The 16523-nt window shown below is 43.1% G+C and overlaps 1 protein-coding gene across 1 annotated transcript in view; it reads left to right on the top strand.

Moving 5' to 3' along the window:
• The window catches only part of STK32A (serine/threonine kinase 32A), a 636628-nt gene that overhangs the window by 573551 nt on the left and 46554 nt on the right, over positions 1-16523 (top strand). Inside the window, exon 9 of the mRNA XM_085618100.1 lies at positions 1982-2098. Within this exon, the coding sequence (XP_085474226.1) occupies positions 1982-2098 (117 nt within the window). The remainder of the gene's footprint in view (positions 1-1981; positions 2099-16523) is intronic.

The following is a 16523-nucleotide window of genomic DNA, read 5'->3' as shown; positions in this document are numbered from 1 at the left end:
CTCCTGGTAACCGTCTAATTCCAGGCTACTTCACGTTATATGTTTAGATACTCCACAGTACAAGACACTGAGGGGTAGATTTACCAAGACCTTGCAATCAAAGTGACTGAGGGCCAGATGTATCAAAGGATTTTACCCATTCTGTGTCTAAGGGAAAATGTGTTCATACATAATGCCCTGAAGAGGTGCAAGAGATTGGAAACACGAATAGCATTTTGTTATGTTTTGCAGCACTTTGCTCCAAGGGGACCTTACATAGGTGTAACTTGGGAGGATTAGCACAAGCACCTATAGTTTTTGATGCAAAGCCTGATCTACTAAGATTGACAGTCTGGGTTTGCATAAACAAAAAGTGACTTCTTGAAGTTGATAATTTGGAGCAATGTTTTTTGATCTTAATAAACATTTCACACATTGTTGGTGAACTTCACTACGAAGCATCCATTCAATTTGTGGAATGTGTTAGAATTTGTACCAGGGCCGGACTGGCCGCAGCGGGCACTGGGCAATCGCACGGGTGGGGGCCGTTTTCGTTACAGGGCTGTTTTTGCAGTCGGCCCTGTAACAAAATCGTCCGAAAACCGCCCCTGGCAAAGAGCTCGGCTGCACCCCCAACCCCCCGGGGTTGCCAGGGCCGGTTTTGGTTCCCAGTCCGGCTCTGATTTGTACAGGCATAGGTTTTTGTAGTGGAAAGGTAGGGATAGTGGAAAGGTTGCGAGTAGCACTAGGCAGCCTGTTTGTGCTTTCCCTCTCTTGTGCAGTTCAGCACTGCAACTTTGGTTGCTGTGCTATGTTGTGCAAAAAATGATAAATCTGCCTCTGTATATAGCTCAATTAATGTTTTATATTTCTGTCTAGTTTTATTTTTGCTAGCATATTCAATTTTTGTTTACTCATAGTTCCATTTATTGCATCTACTTTTGCCTTCTTTCTTCGAAAATCCATTTTTATACAGCCTATAGCATGTTCATTACTATTTTCTATCTAGCGTTTTGGTCAGCATGTTCCCTTTCATACCTGTTGTATAGATATGGAGTCCTTATATTCATGCATTTTGCAAACACGCTATGAAATACAGCTTGGATTGCCATGCTGGGCACCGGCAGGCTTTCCTTCCATGTAGACATGTATGTTGTTATGGGCATCTCTATACTTTTCTGTATATTTAATCTTGCTGTCGCCTTCCTCTTTCTTGCCCTTGCCCTTTGCCTTTCCTTTCCCTCATTAACCGTCTTTGCGTTTGGTGTGCTCCTTGACCCACATGTCACAAAACTAAGCGGCATTGTTAAGCTGACCCTGTGCTAAACAGTTACCATACATTACATTAGCAGTGATGCCAGGTATTCGATTTTGTGATGACTGTGGGGAAAAAGGAAAATTAATTGTGCAGTGCAAGCATTAGTCCCATGTTACCTCAACTAAATGGAACGAATAGATATGTTGGGTCCAAAAATAATCACTGTGTACACAGCAGGCATTAATTAAGCAGCCACCCTTAGGAAGTATTCCCTGGTACACCAGTTCCAAGTTGTGTGATTCTGGCTAGATGAAATGGAAGGACCTTATGCTCCCCATATTGTGAGCGATGGCCCCCATAGGATCCCATACTTTCCATTGTGGCCTCTGTCTTTTATTTCAGGCCTCCATCTCTTGAAGTCTAAAACACATGTGGAAGAGCAAAAGCCCTCACCCTGCATGATGAATATTCATGGGGTGCGTCAGTTGCACTGACTTGCACCAGCGAAATGTACCCTCTCGGTCCAGAGCTGAGCAAGCCTGTGAGAGGTCTGTGGCTCAGATCAGTGCTGCAAACCCCTTCCCCTCAGTGTTAGGGCTTCCCTACAGGCCTATTTGTTCTATACTTGGCTGCAGTCCATACAGGAAACTGTTCCGGCATGTGTGAACTACATATTTCATTCTGATATTTCTCCTGCTTTGCGTAAGGCTGACTCTTCTTTCTGTCTTTGCTCCATCATCTCAGAGACCGTATCACATCCATTCCAGCACATCGGCCAATGACATTGTTCAGGTGTTCCACACAGCCACGGTCACGTACCCTGCAACCTGGTCTTCGGACATGGTCGACTTGCTTCATAAGGTAAGAGGGGATGATGTAGTGAATACACACTGAACAGAAGCTCGTGTCACATTCACAAAGAGTCTATTTATAAGGGCAAGTTAGCCTCTCACTTGAGGAGTGGCTCATTGAAAGAAGCCCCATTCACCAAGAGTGACCGGAAATACCTGTACAGTATCTCTTGACCAATGGGAGCCAGTTTCACTCATAAAGGGTACCTCTTATGTTAAGACAATTTAAAGCCAGTTCCTCTCACAAATCGAATTTTTCTTTCCCAGAAAGGCAATTTGACTAACAGTGAATGACTCTCATATTCCCAAAGATAGTTAATCTCAAAAAAGTGACTCACAGGAAACATTGTAATTGAGCAAGGAGTGACATCTGATGACCATCCTAACTGAGAATGCATGTCCTTGCTATATAATTTATTCTTTGTGAATGAGGCTGCCTGCTTCAGTATTGTAGTGTATTGTAATTGCATTTATATAGTGCTTACTATCCCTGACGAGGCTTCAAAGCGCTTTTTCAGCGAGTAGGACGCGACTCTGGAACACATAATGGGTTAGTGGTGAATTAGTATAGTGAAATATGAAAGCAATATGAGTTGTGGATATGTGAGTCAGTTATTTGGATTGAGAAGAATTGTGGAGGGATAGAACAGGGGAAAAAAGATTTGCACTTATATAGCACTTGCTATCCCTGATGAGGTGTTGAAGCACTTTATCAGCAAGTAGCATGCGACTCTGGAACCCATAGTATGAATGAAGTGGGTACCTAAAGCAGCTAAGTACACTTTGCTTGGTCTATAGTAAATATAGAGCAGGCAGGTGTCTTTTTGTATGTTATGTACACCAGTATTACGTGGCATTGCCATTTATAAAGATTAGCTGTAGCCGGTGCACTGGAAATGACCCCAATAGTGGGAATCTAATGCTGGAAAGCTCATATTTAAAGTTAATACATTATGGGTGTCTGAACAATATAATCAGAAGTTTAATTCAATGAATACTAGTATCTTAATGTAAACAAGGCAACAATGAATGGTACAGCAGTCCCACATCAACGTTTGGAGAAGCAATGGAACAATGGTGCTCGAAACACTACAACACAACGGTTTCCAGGATGTGTATGTCTGGATCAAAAAACATTTCTGCCCAGGCACATGTAAAATAATAAGATAGCAGAGTACTCTTACAGTATATCTGAAGTTTTGACGTTTTGGTCCAGGTGCATTTATTAACATGTTTTGAAGCATATGCAATAACAACCTAGTTAGGTACTCAAATAATTTATCAAAAACTTCCAGGTGTTGCGATAGAAAAGATTCCTTTACTTTATAATTTTTTACACAGACGCTACAAACACATCACCACTATAGTCACAACAGTACAACAAAGATTGCAGATGAGTTTACAGTGTTGATCTCTCCTGGCTCCTACGATCTCCTCCTCTAGACAGGTCTAGCTTTGATTCATTTACCAATCACTTGGATTTATACTTGACTCCCACATCACACTCATGACCATACTGCTAAATGCACCAAACCTGCTCTTTACCAAATCTCCCATCCTAAAAAATCTCAGTACATAGGTGGTAAAAGGACTGACCATGTCACTCCTACATACATTGATATCTATTGGTTGACTGCCAATTCGGTATCACCTTCAAAATTGCATGCATCACATTTAAAGTTGTGGTTAATTCCTAGCTATCTTATGCATGTGAGAGGCTAACAATCTCTGTTCAGTTCAATGTTGCATGAAGGAAGATTTATCTATTCCTTAACAGTATGATCTCAGAAGACCTATTGGTAAAATTAAATTCTCTTCCAACACACCTAAAATATGGGAGAGCATCTGAAAAATATTTAGTGTTTATTCTAATCACCTTTCTTAAATACCTTAAAATACATTTACTCCAAGTTGACTTGACCTGCGACTGATTCCCTTACCCACTTTTGCGTTGAAAAGTTGTAAGTTCTGCAGCTAATAAGGAAGTGGTACTGATAGAGACCAACTCAGGTCATTTCTGAGTCTTGTGGAGTACTACTCTAAATTTGACAATCATTTCACTGATAAAGTGCAGAGTTTAAGAGATATCATGAAGAAAGGCGCAACTTTTGTGTGTACTAGTGAGTGTCAACTAACCTTTGATGCCATAAAGAAAGCCATAGCAAGTGCTGTTTGCTTGAAACCATTCAATCCGGACGATATAACCATAATTTCTACTGACCATGGTCTTGGTGCTGTGTTAATACAAGTGCATGATGGCAAGGAAAGAGTTGTAGCTTTTCCCTCTTGCATGTTAAAGGGAGCTGAACATACCTATTCTACTGTTGAGAAGGAAGCTTTGGCTTGCTGGTGCGGTGTTCAGCACTTTCAATTTTTTTGTGTGAGGTATTAGATTCTCATTACATACGGATCACAAACCATTAGTGGATTTGTTCTCCACGAGGGGAGCTGGGAAAGCCATTCCCAGGATAGCCAAATGGCTTTACCGCTTACAGGAATTTTCTTTTGATGTAAAGTATGTGCCTGGTGTGAAAAAATTAAATGCTGATTGTTTGTCCAGATTACCCATGGAATGCATGCAATCCAGTGATAAAGATGAATGGATGGTGGCAGAAATTAATGATGTGTGTGGGGCAATTTCCGAAGAGGAGTGGATATCTGCTGCGAAAGAGGACCAATCCATCAAAAATCTCATTGTGGCCCTTACACACATTCAAGGGTGGAAATTACATCCTGAATCTTTACAACCTTTCAAACTTATTTGGTCGGAATTTGCCATTATGAACAAAATTGTAAGGAGGGGGTGTCGGATGGTTGTACCCCAAAGTTTAAGAGAAAGGCTATTAAAACGTATGCATGAAGGTCACTGTGGCATGTCAGCCATGAAAAGGCGTATCAGGGAGGATTTCTGGTGGCCAGGTATGCACACTCAAATCGAGAGATGTGTACGCAATTGCATTGCTTGTGGCGTTAGTGATAAGTCTCATACCACCCAAGAGACTACCATTGATCCATTACCTTTGCCCGAGTCACCCCGGGAAAAACTTGCAATTGAAATTTGTGGTTCTTTTGAAACTATTGGCTCATGTGATAGATTTGCCATTGTTATGATTGACTATTTTTCAAAATGGCCTGAGGTAACATTTGCAAGACTAATGTTGTAATATCTTTTTTCGAGGACATTTTTAGAAGGGAGGGTTGTCCCGCTGAAATTGTCTCTGACAATGGTCCTCAATTTATCTCTGCAGAATTTGAAAGTTTTTTATCTGTGTGGGGCATTAAACACACCAAGATCCCTGTTCACCATCCCAGGGGAAATGGTTTTGTAGAAAGGTTTAATAGAGTGTTAGTAGAGAGCATACAGCTAGCTGGTAAAAGTGGTTTTCATCATAGACAGCAGGTTAGAGACATGTTATGGTGTTACAAAACCACTCCGCATTCAGTCACTAAAAAAAATCCTTTTAGTTTGCTCAAGGGAAGGATACCGTGCACGTTAGCTGTGCCTGCCTGGATGGTCAGAGCGCGCAAGTGAATTGTAGATCATGAAGGAGTGAAAGACAGAGTTAAAAGATATCAAAATACATATGGCCAAAGACATAACACAAGTGTTCACAAACCTTGCCGGTCCTTCAAGTCTGGTATGTTTGTAAAAGTTTATGTTGGTGACCAAACCAACAAGCATTTGCAATGCAATAGGTCTCGCATTTACGAGAGTTTGAGCTATTGGCATTGTAAAATGACAATGCCTTTTATTTATGTGTTGTTTTTAAAACAGATAAATAAAAGGCATTGTCATTTGCAATGTCAATAGTTAAACTCTTGCAAATGCAAGACCTATTGCACTGCAAAGGTGTTCGGCTCTCGTGCTATAACATTTTTTTATTAAAGCGTTAGGGGAGAGCATGTCCTGTTTGCAACAACAGTCAGGACAAAGATATTTGAGAAAATGGTGCTCGGAGGCTGCATTTAAAGACTACCGTGTAACAACACACGTAACAGGGGGTGTTGGCATGGGAGGTTACAAAATTAGACTAAGGTGGGACTACTAAGCCTATTTACCAATTAACAGCCAGAGTTTACAGTGAACAATCACACAAGCCAATGAAAAATATGGGCAGAGAGTGAGCGGAGCTTCACGGCCCTACCTGAATACAGGATGCCTCCCATAGCAGCGCATGCGCTGCCCAGACTCGACCTAAAAACTAGACACCTCCACAGAGAGACCAGTGCCTGCATATGCAGCCTGACCTCTACATGCGTAGTTTGACAGCTGCATTTCCTTCTGAAATATCACATAGGGTGCCTCACAACTGCCTCATGCATCAGAGACCTGCAAGTGCAGCCAGGCACCTGCAAAGACAGCTGTACCTGCGGCCCGATTTCTGCACAAGCAGCTTGACGGATGCAGGTCCTTCTGAACAACAGCAAGTTTTGCCATACATCTGCATTTACTGCCAAACACTTATGTATGCAAATACAGCTCTGCAGCTGCACAGACAGCTAGCTGTACCTACACATGCAGCACAAATCCCAGCGTGTCCAGCCCGACAACTCTGTGTGCTATAGAATAACTGCATGTGGTGCCATGCAAATGCTTTTATTTTGCAGAACATCTGCTTGTGTGGTCAGACTCCTGAACAGGCAGCTCGTACCTGCATTTGCAGCGCAAGCTCTGAATGTACAGCCTGACAGCAGCATGCCCTTCCAGACATGTGTTGCTGGACAACTACATCTGTTGCCAAATGCCCACACATGCAAACACAGCATGAAAACTGCACAGAGACTTGTATATGTATATGCAGAACACACCCCTGCATGTGCAGCCTGACAACTACAAATGCTTTTGTATGACGGCATACGATACCATGAAAGTGCATGTCCTGCTTGACATCTGTGTAGCCAGACACCTGCCCCCCAGCACCTGTAGGTACACACATACACCTCCATGTACAGCCCGACACTGGAACAATCTGCCTCCATCTTTACCAGCAGCCCTATATATGCAAGTATTATTGTCTGCGTAGTCTGTCACCTGTTGCATACAGTACCCAAAACCTTAGTGCTATCATATACCTGCATGTGCGGAGTGTAGCGTGAAACTGTACGTACAGCTTCACACCTTAACACAAACTAGAAAGCCTATACAGCAAACCACTTACACATATCATAACCTACATGTGGCTAGCATTTAACACAGATTAAGCATAATTCTACATGGCATAACATTTTGGAAATGCTGGCCTCAGGAGCAAGAAACCAGATTCTCACGAGGAAACAAACATAGTATGAGGTGTTGCTTATGGCAGTTGAAGTGTAAAACAAAACACAAGCAAAATAGCTACTTGGATGCATAGAAATATTGGTTGTAAATGAAATACGGTGCACCCAAAAACACAGAAACCCCATATGGGAAAAAGCAAGTAGACCGGACTTTGCCCGCATGGAAATCAGCTGGCTTGAAACAGAGGGAAGTGTGAACAGTCTCACCACATAGGAACTCACAAGGCAAACAGCAGAAGTGTGTTCATGCAAGGAATCCATAGAATGACAAGGTGACAACACAGCTATTTTCTAATAAAGAGATCAAATGAACTTTATTGACCTTTGTAATACTAGATTTGATGATTTTTTCTTTTTTAAATTTTTTTTGGCAGAGTTTTATATAGCGCAAACTTGACCCGAATCGGGCATCAGAGCGCTTTACATAGCACCAGTTACGTTACATGAGGAGACACATTCATTTTTGGTAGGCACGGAGAGATTAAGTGATTTGCCCAGAATCATAGGATGTTTGGCGTCGTTACCGAGACTCGAACCCAGATCCCCAAGTCCGAGGTCGAGCACCCTAGCTGTTAGGCCAACTCCTCTCCCCATGAAGATGATGAATTGTATTTTCGAATTGGGGCATCCTGCAGTTCAAAATAAATAGAGTGCTCCAGAATGTTACACACGTCTTGCGTAACAAAAGCCCTGCATATTTTATTAACAAGACGTGTACCAATTGGGTGGTGCTCTTGGCATTTAACAGACAGAAAAGATTGCAGTGACGACACAGTCGGTAATATGCTTTTAATCTTTACAGCTTGCACTCAATAAAGCTAGCTGCACTTTTTATCACACATATATATATATATATGTACACAAGATAAAGGATCTACAGGAATGATGCACCAATCGTTGGGGTGGTGTGAAGCAATCACACTATGAGTAGCCTCAGGAAGGCACTCCTGCCATGACTTTACCTCGCTCTTGATGGTCTGCGGCCTCTTGCTTAGTTTCACCTCCAGGAAGTGTAGCGGGGAGATCATGCGGCCGATGCCATAGATGCCGGGGTGTTTAAGGTCCTTGACATGGTGGTGCCGGGGATGCTGAGGAAACCCAGCCCTGGCAGTGTGCCAGCCGTCAACGAAGGTTCTGGAATCTGCCCAGGCATCATATCATGAGTCCAGGTCTACGACTCTAGAAAGCAAAGGAAACAAGCCAACACGGACACAAACAGAGGGGAGTGAGTGAGTTCAAGGGCAAGTCAGCACAGACAATCAACTGAGGGCGAGTTTGGAAGCTTTTTACAAAAAAGTGCCTTAAACGATAAAATTATAGTGAGAGGGCATGGCCAAGAGTGCGGACGCACTGTAAACCGCTCCACATTAGGTACTCGAAAACCCTGATAAATATGTTTCACAGGCGAAAATCGCTGTATGACATCACCGGTTGTTGTAGCGACCCTGGCAAGTGGAGCTGAGTGGGTGAGGCTGTCGGAGTGATGGGCTTGTGAAGCTGAGATTGACTGGCCGTGGCCCGGCCTTGCGTAGCCAGTAGCCGGGGAATGGAACCGTGCTCGTCCAATGGTGAGGAGAGACCGCTTGTAACTGAATGTTCGGCTTCGGCCTCTCCGCGCCTCCTGCGAGGGGGCCGAGACACCCTTTCGACTAAGCCCACAAGACGGGCACTACAGCAGGAGGTGAGAGCTGCTCGCACCGGAGGAATTCAGGAATTACAAGGGCCCCCGAGTGACTGTGAGCGGAGGCCTGGACATCTTGCGGCCTGCCGCGACTCGACCTGCGGCTGCCGGCGTTGAGTGCTCAGAAACCCTGCAGGCCACTGCTGAACCCATCCATCACCCTGCTGAGGTACATGGGGCAAGGCCAGTGTCGGGGATGCAACCGCAATGGGCGCGATGAACGCCCACGTCCCATAACCATAATACTTACAAGGGAGTGAGGGATACCAAGGAGATTGCCTTCCTTGCTCGTGTTGTGAGCGCACCAGGGCATATTGTATTTCGCTGCAACATACCTGGGACCTTAAGAGAAGCCTGGGCATAGCTCAACAGGCTCATAATGTTGCCGGTCTTGGGGACCAGAGTCAGGCCCCCATAAAAGACTGTGGGAACATGCAAGACCCCCCCCCCCCGGCCCACCTCCGTCAACATATGGGCACATCAAAGGCCACTAAGGGCCCGTATTTGCCATTGTGTGGCTCGGCATGACCAGAAACATGTCTGGGGGTTCTGTGCTTCTTGAGGGCAGATGTACAGCTTTAGCCACCAGAGTCATTTAGAGTCCATGTATAAACAAGAACGCGAGTGCTGCACGCCACGCTAAGTAACAAGCGGCACTGAAAGCGATCGCTTTCGTGATCACTATTGTTAAAAAAAAAAACACTCCCGCAAATGGTGCGCGCGCGTGCGCCACAGCGAACATGTGCTTTCAATTATCGCGCCCGTGTGGAGGCACGATAATTGAAACCACATGGGCTTTGGTGCACTTAACAGACACCAATAGGCCATGGGCGGAGCAATGTTTCCGCCTTTGGCCTATTGCGTGCCGTCTTTGAGAAATACACGCACTCAAAGGCCAATCGCGGATGCCAAAAGTAAAAGCACACGCATGAGCGATGCGATTCCAGGCTCCGTTTCTAATCCCCCTACAAAAGGGCTCTCGCCTGCGCGAGCTCTGCCGCACAGTGCAACGCAGGTCGCAAGACCTAAAAAGGGTGCTTCCAAGTGGTCATATCCCAATAAGGTTGTGCATGTTAACCCGTTCGATGCGTTCGTCGGCAAACGGCCGTCGCGAGCACTACCTCCGTAGTGCTGTGCACGTCCGTGGGCCGATGCGGCCCCGCCCGCGCTTGGAAACGTCCGCACCGCAGCGGATTTTACGCCACGGTAAAAGGGTTAAAGTAATTTTGTAACACTTGCTGATGGGAATTGGTGGAACACTAGAAAAGTTTCAATCTACAATGCCACAGAGCAAGAAGAATGGTTGAAACTTCACAGTCCAGGGAATTCTCAGTCCATGCTTAATCAGGGAATTTCACAAAGTAAATCTACTGTTGGTCCTGTCATAACACGTCATTCCATCCGTACCAGTGTCAGACCTAAATTTCCTAATGATTACTCTTGTGATTATGGATCCTGTCTTGCTGACATTTTGTAAATTTTGATGGGGGATATAGTCCTCTTATTGTTTCCATTCATTGTTGTTTAACTCTTGTACTTATTTAATTTTGTTAAGGAGGGAGATATGTTGTATCTTACCACATTGTATTTATGTATGTATTTCCTGTGGAATGCTCCTTGCTTCTAGGCAACTAGCTCAATATCAGAGATGGGGGTTCTGGAATGGTTTGCAGTGAGCAGTTGAACCGGGAGCAGAGAGCAGACCATCAAGGGCCGTTTACCTTTCCAATAAACTACTTATAGAGAGACCTTGTGGTTCGTGTCATTACAAACGTTTTCTGTAAAGCACTCCGCTGCTCTTGTTGGTAATGTCTAAAAAAAAAAACACCTGTGTGAATTAATAAGTGCTCCAGGTGTATTTTAAAAGCTACTCAATGATTGGTAAGTGCATCAACTCACACAGACATGTGATTACTTTGGGCATATTTTTTGACTGACAATATTTCCCATGGTATATACTAGTCCAAACCTTTGGCCCTGTGTCAACCCTACGGATCATATAAAGGCCGAGCAGGGTTAGTATGTTGTAATATACAGATGTCGATCGACAATCCATACAAGTACTTTGTAAAATGACAGTAGTTTTTTTAAAAAGAATGCTGATAACTATTGGTTGAGTAAAATGGCACTCACCAGCAATTGATGATTTAGACTTAAATTGTAATTTAGTGGGAAGGGAGCATTGCCATAAAATGGTGGTTGCTCTTCACCCCCAAATTTGCAATTACTCCACATCGTTTGCAGTTGGAAGAACTTTATTGTTTCATATGTTAGAGCCTCAGCTGGCTTTGCTGTCAGAAGGCTTTGACCTGATGTTCAGTCCACCACTGGAATGGGTCATGATGGAGGTTGCCACACCACAATAAGGAGCGGAGGTTGACCTTCAGTGATTTTCTCTGCCCAGGGCCCTCACAGCCACAATGAAATCACACAGGTAAAACAAGCAATGGCCTGACATGCAGGAAACAAATTATCTGGATAATTGCCTTTTTTGGGAAATATATTCCTACTTTGTAGGTTTGTTTTAGTCTAACAAAAATATGACTGCTGATTTGGGTCAAACAAACATGGCAACACTCTGCATTTTCTACTCCTTTCAGTTCAGCAACCACAAGCGGATGCATTAAAGGCATTTTAATTCCTGCCAGCGGGGCAGCGATCTCAAACTATGGTGGTTCGTCCTAAGCCACACAAACAAGAGCCATAGCCTTCCTAACCAGTTGGGCTGGCAGACTTCCCTACAAACTATGATCACCTCTACTTTGCCTAGCGCCATATGACCACCATTTTATAAATTGTGTCCTCTTTAACTCTCATGATAACATTATGTGTGCGTAAAACAATGTTGTAGGGGTCCACATCCTTCACAGCATATACCCATATTCCCCTGAAAGAGTGAATATCTAATTTCTGCCCACCCCTCATCCTCCATCAAGTACACCACTGGGCTAGAATAATCAAAGGGGATGCAAAGGCACCTGCAGTCCTTGGTTGAAGGCCAAATGCATGGAATTGGCTTCCTATGGAGCTTTAAGTGTAGGGCCATGCCTTTGGCAAGGCTGTGTGGCTATTCACCACTGTGTATGGCAAAAGGCTCTGTGTGGTGGAGCTTGGTTGTCCATGGCGGGTGGGACCTGGACGGATGGCCATGTGTGGCCAGCTACTTGAAGAGGCTAGCCTTTGGCCAGGTCTCTGTGTCCATTCACCACTGCTCATGAACCCTTATTGCAAATCTGTAAATGATGACGAAATCACAAAACCCGTCATCCAATGAGGTGCCTTTATTTCTTTTGATTAGATTTGTGACTCCTCTGTGGATTTGTGACTCACACTAACTTATCAAAAAACTACTAGACTGATTTACACAAAACCAAGCAAATGCAAAGTTCTACTTTCATGACAAGTTTGGTGTAATTTCATCCAGACATTTCTTATGCTTCTTAAAGCAAGGAGTATGGTGGAAGTTAAAATGAGAAGCATCATTTTTTAACCCTACTCTTTTTCCATGGCTCCCCCACCCTTGCATGATGGATCTGCACAAGACTTGCATGCTGGATCCATTTTTGGAGGGCTAAACTTGTAATATGCCATATTTATTTCACTCATTAAATTCCAAACCCGGCGTATCCAATTTTAGTTGTGCAACAATAATTACCACATCCCCCACCACAAGTTGTCACTGATAATCGAGGCCAGAGTCTGCATGTTACAATGTTTGCGAAAGCAGGTAACTTTGAAATAGATTGAAGGGGGGCTGCAGGTCAAGAGCCCTGAAACAGCATATGTACTTCTTTGGAGCTAAGAAAGTTAACTTGCATTGAGCAAGCCCTTTCAAAAGAAATTCACATCACGAGGATACCTCCGATTTTTCGATGACAGTAATTACTGTCAGCTTGCACTCTTGATGATGAGATAATTTTCCAAGTAGCTGCATCTTATGTTGGCGCGCGAGATTTCTTTGGCGTCACGAAAGATAATTTGATGGTTCATTAAAGAGAATTTCCCTATTTTAATAATTGTGCATGCATCTGTGGGTGTGCGTGATTCTTCAGATAAGATGGACAGCAGCAATTTCCACTGCCAGGCCATTAGACCTGTCTCATAGGAGGCCTGGGCACGTGCCTGACATATCAGCTCTGAAATTCTAAAGGAAGCATGCCCCCGAAAAAATCTACTGCTAAGGCCATTTAAGAAGAGAGTCAATGCTATAAATAGAATGTCAATCACCTACCTCATTCAGTATATACTTACATATGTGTGTGGCATTCTTGCTGTTTTGTTGCCCCATTTGTTTGCCACCTAGGTGTGATATTTGCTATATTGTGATGTTGTACTCTTAGTTGATCCAGCAAATAGAGCCAGGTGATAAAGGCTGCTTGAACCCGACTCACTTGATTGATCTTTTTGATTGATTTGAGAAACAGTAAATCTTCAAATTTATCAGCGAGTGAAGTTAAGTTTCAAAGTTGGTGAGTCTTGCATCATCGTTGGAAAAGCATCAAGCAATGCAGGATGGCATGATGTCTGGGCTATTGCTACAGAGGCTGGCAGTGGCGTAGCAAACACTTTGTTATGAAAGAGCGGGGGTTGCGGACGAGATTTTTTGCTTTTGCTGCCCCTCGCAGCCGATTGAAGAGCGGGGGGAGGGGTGTCGATTGCCGACCCAGGGATAGCTTCACAGACCTGCTACAGAGCACCTGGATACCATGATTAGCGCACTATAAAAACACCAATAACATAACAGTTCTTTAAATGTCCCAGGGGTAGGTTGAAAGGTATCTATCCTCCAAGAAAGGCGTCAAAGCATTACAACCCTAGTGAGTGTTGGATCTCCTCAGAAATGGGACCTAGTGGATAAAAAATATTCTAGTTACAATAGTGGTGCAAAGCGTTTTGTTTTTTAGTGGTCACTCTTGTATGTGGAGGTTAACCTTAAGGTTTGGGCTTAAAGTGTCCAATGTGTTTAATGGTGTCAGTGCTATCTGCAAAGAACAACAAAATATTGCAATTTAAGTAAGATGTTATTGAATGATGTTGGGTTTCAGCCATAGTCCCATAGGCAGAGGAGTTTTTATGAACATGCCTTAATGCAATTGATGAAAATGAATCAATTCTTATCAGAGTAGTCGCATTACAAATGGTTTCACCATGGTAAGCACCTATCTGATGGATGACACAAATGAGTATATCCTTTCATTAGTATTGTGGTTATTGCAAATGTAACATAGTTTCTATAGCGTTACAACCCAAGGTAGATACGAGTTTGTGCATCAAGGGAGTAGGGGTTCATGTTTATTATGGAAATCATACAGGGCTTCGAGGCTAAGTAAAGGCAATAAAGATAAATCGGGGTGCATTAGAACTGTGGTTATTGCAAATAATATGTTCATTTTATGGTTTTGGCGAGAGAGAAAGAAAGAAGGACAATGAGAGCTGGAGAAATAATGTGATATTTCTTTCGAAAAGAAGTTTCCAGGCTACTCTATGTAATTGGCAGTGACTGTGATACAAGTGGAAATCAATTAGCTACGGTCCAGGATAATGTTGCCTGAAGGCTGCACTAGAGGGCACGGAGAGGCACAGTGGGTTGTCTTGTGGCCTAATTTAACTACGTGTTTTGCTTGTTCTGACTTTCAGTGTCACTTCTGTCAAATGCCCTCACAAAAAATGTCCTCTGTCTCCAAACATGTCTGAGGTAGGTGGGAAGGAAGTAGGGGTTACTATGGATTTTACTGTGGTGATGGTAGCTACAGTATTCAATAAAGGTGATCCTACATTTTTGAGTCACAGTAGGTTCCATCGCTAAATGTCAGGGGCAGCACCTACCTCCCTAGCACATGAACCCTACATAGTAAAGAAAAAGAGAATTCAGTGCCTGAAATACTGCCCTGATGCTTACCCAACAACTAGTTCTCACACCAACCTGACACTTCTTCAAAGCAAACAGGAGCCCTGGTTTCCACCCTCAGCGCCTACGCAGATCCTCATAGAGTGCAGGAAGCAGAACAAAGTGCTGCAGAATTTAATGAGGCACCTTTGAGAAGTATCATGAGACAGCTGATTCTAGGGCGGCAGGGGAAATGGAGCAGTTACCACAAGGTCAAGGACTGTTAACATTCTAGAGCATGGTAGAGATTGCTGTAGAGACTCCACCGCACCATCTGGAAATTCCCTATAACTTTCCATTCACATGACCAACAATTGCGATATTGATTATTGGGACCTTTAATATGTTCCTTCCACTAGAGCAATGAGGAAAGTCATATTTTAACTTACAATTGGTGAGATGGAGTCTAACCATGCAAACATAGAAGAAGATATGAGCTACCAGTGGCAACAAAGACACAAAGCAATACAGAGACAATATATAAACTGATATTGTTTGTTAGTGCCACCGTGTCCAAGTGGGTTATCACAGCAAGCTAACTGTACGAGCAATGCCTCAACGAGTTAGTGTTCCAAGCATGTCAGAATCTGCTGCATGCCATGGGGTCCAGGTTCCTCCTGCCCAAAGGAGAAGGGTTTGTCTTACGCTACAACATACATTTTTTATGTGGGTGGAGTTTGTTTTCAGTAGGATAGTGAAAAGGTGCATGTGGCTATCTAGCCTGTGTGGCACAATTCTGTGCATTGTGGAAGGCCATGGGCATGTATGTAAACCTTATTTCGGTGGAACCATATATAGAAGTATCACTCACATCTTTGACTGTCTATGAACAGACACCCGTGAGCCAAAACAGATGTCTCAAAAATACTGATTCAAGTATAGACTATTAGCCCTGAAAATGGTCTGATAATCACGACAATCTGTTGGCCGAGCAGCCATACCACCAGCACTATAGTGCACGTTACCTGTAAGTGTGGCAGATACAATACAAACAATGACAAGACAACACCATCACCAATAACCGTTGAAGGGCTGTCTCAAGATATTTTTGCTACCAGCTCCCATTTTGATTTGTGCACTAAGATCACGAGCTATTAACACCTAGCCAGAGTTTAGTGGACTGATGTTCAAAAAAGAGTTTCGTGACAGAGCCCTCCTCAAAATTAATCCCGAGGTGTACAAAGCTGCCCCCCCCCCCAAATCCCAATATTACCCAACATCTTTAAAATAAACAAAAATAAGCAAATCATTTAAACAGAAATTAATAAACCTAAATTAAACAAATGCAAAAAAATGTAAAGTAACTTTAATATGAATTCAGTTAACTAAAACTTCAAAAACGAATCCAAACATAATTCAATAAAAATATAAATACAAAAACATAACTCGCATAAATGAATCTAAATCTATAAAACGTAACACACAATTTAACCGTGATCCTACATACTGATAAAAATGTTTTAATATTGTTAACTGAATGGATTGGTGTTTTGAAAGTCTTTATTCTCGTTAACTATTTTGGTAGTTTGTAGTGTACAACAAAGTATATACATCTCAAGGTGCCATTCATTATGGATCAAAATCAGA

This window comes from Triturus cristatus, chromosome 7 (genome assembly GCF_964204655.1).
Source record: "Triturus cristatus chromosome 7, aTriCri1.1, whole genome shotgun sequence".
Lineage (NCBI taxonomy): Eukaryota > Metazoa > Chordata > Amphibia > Caudata > Salamandridae > Triturus > Triturus cristatus.
This window is presented reverse-complemented; position numbering and strand designations above follow the sequence as displayed.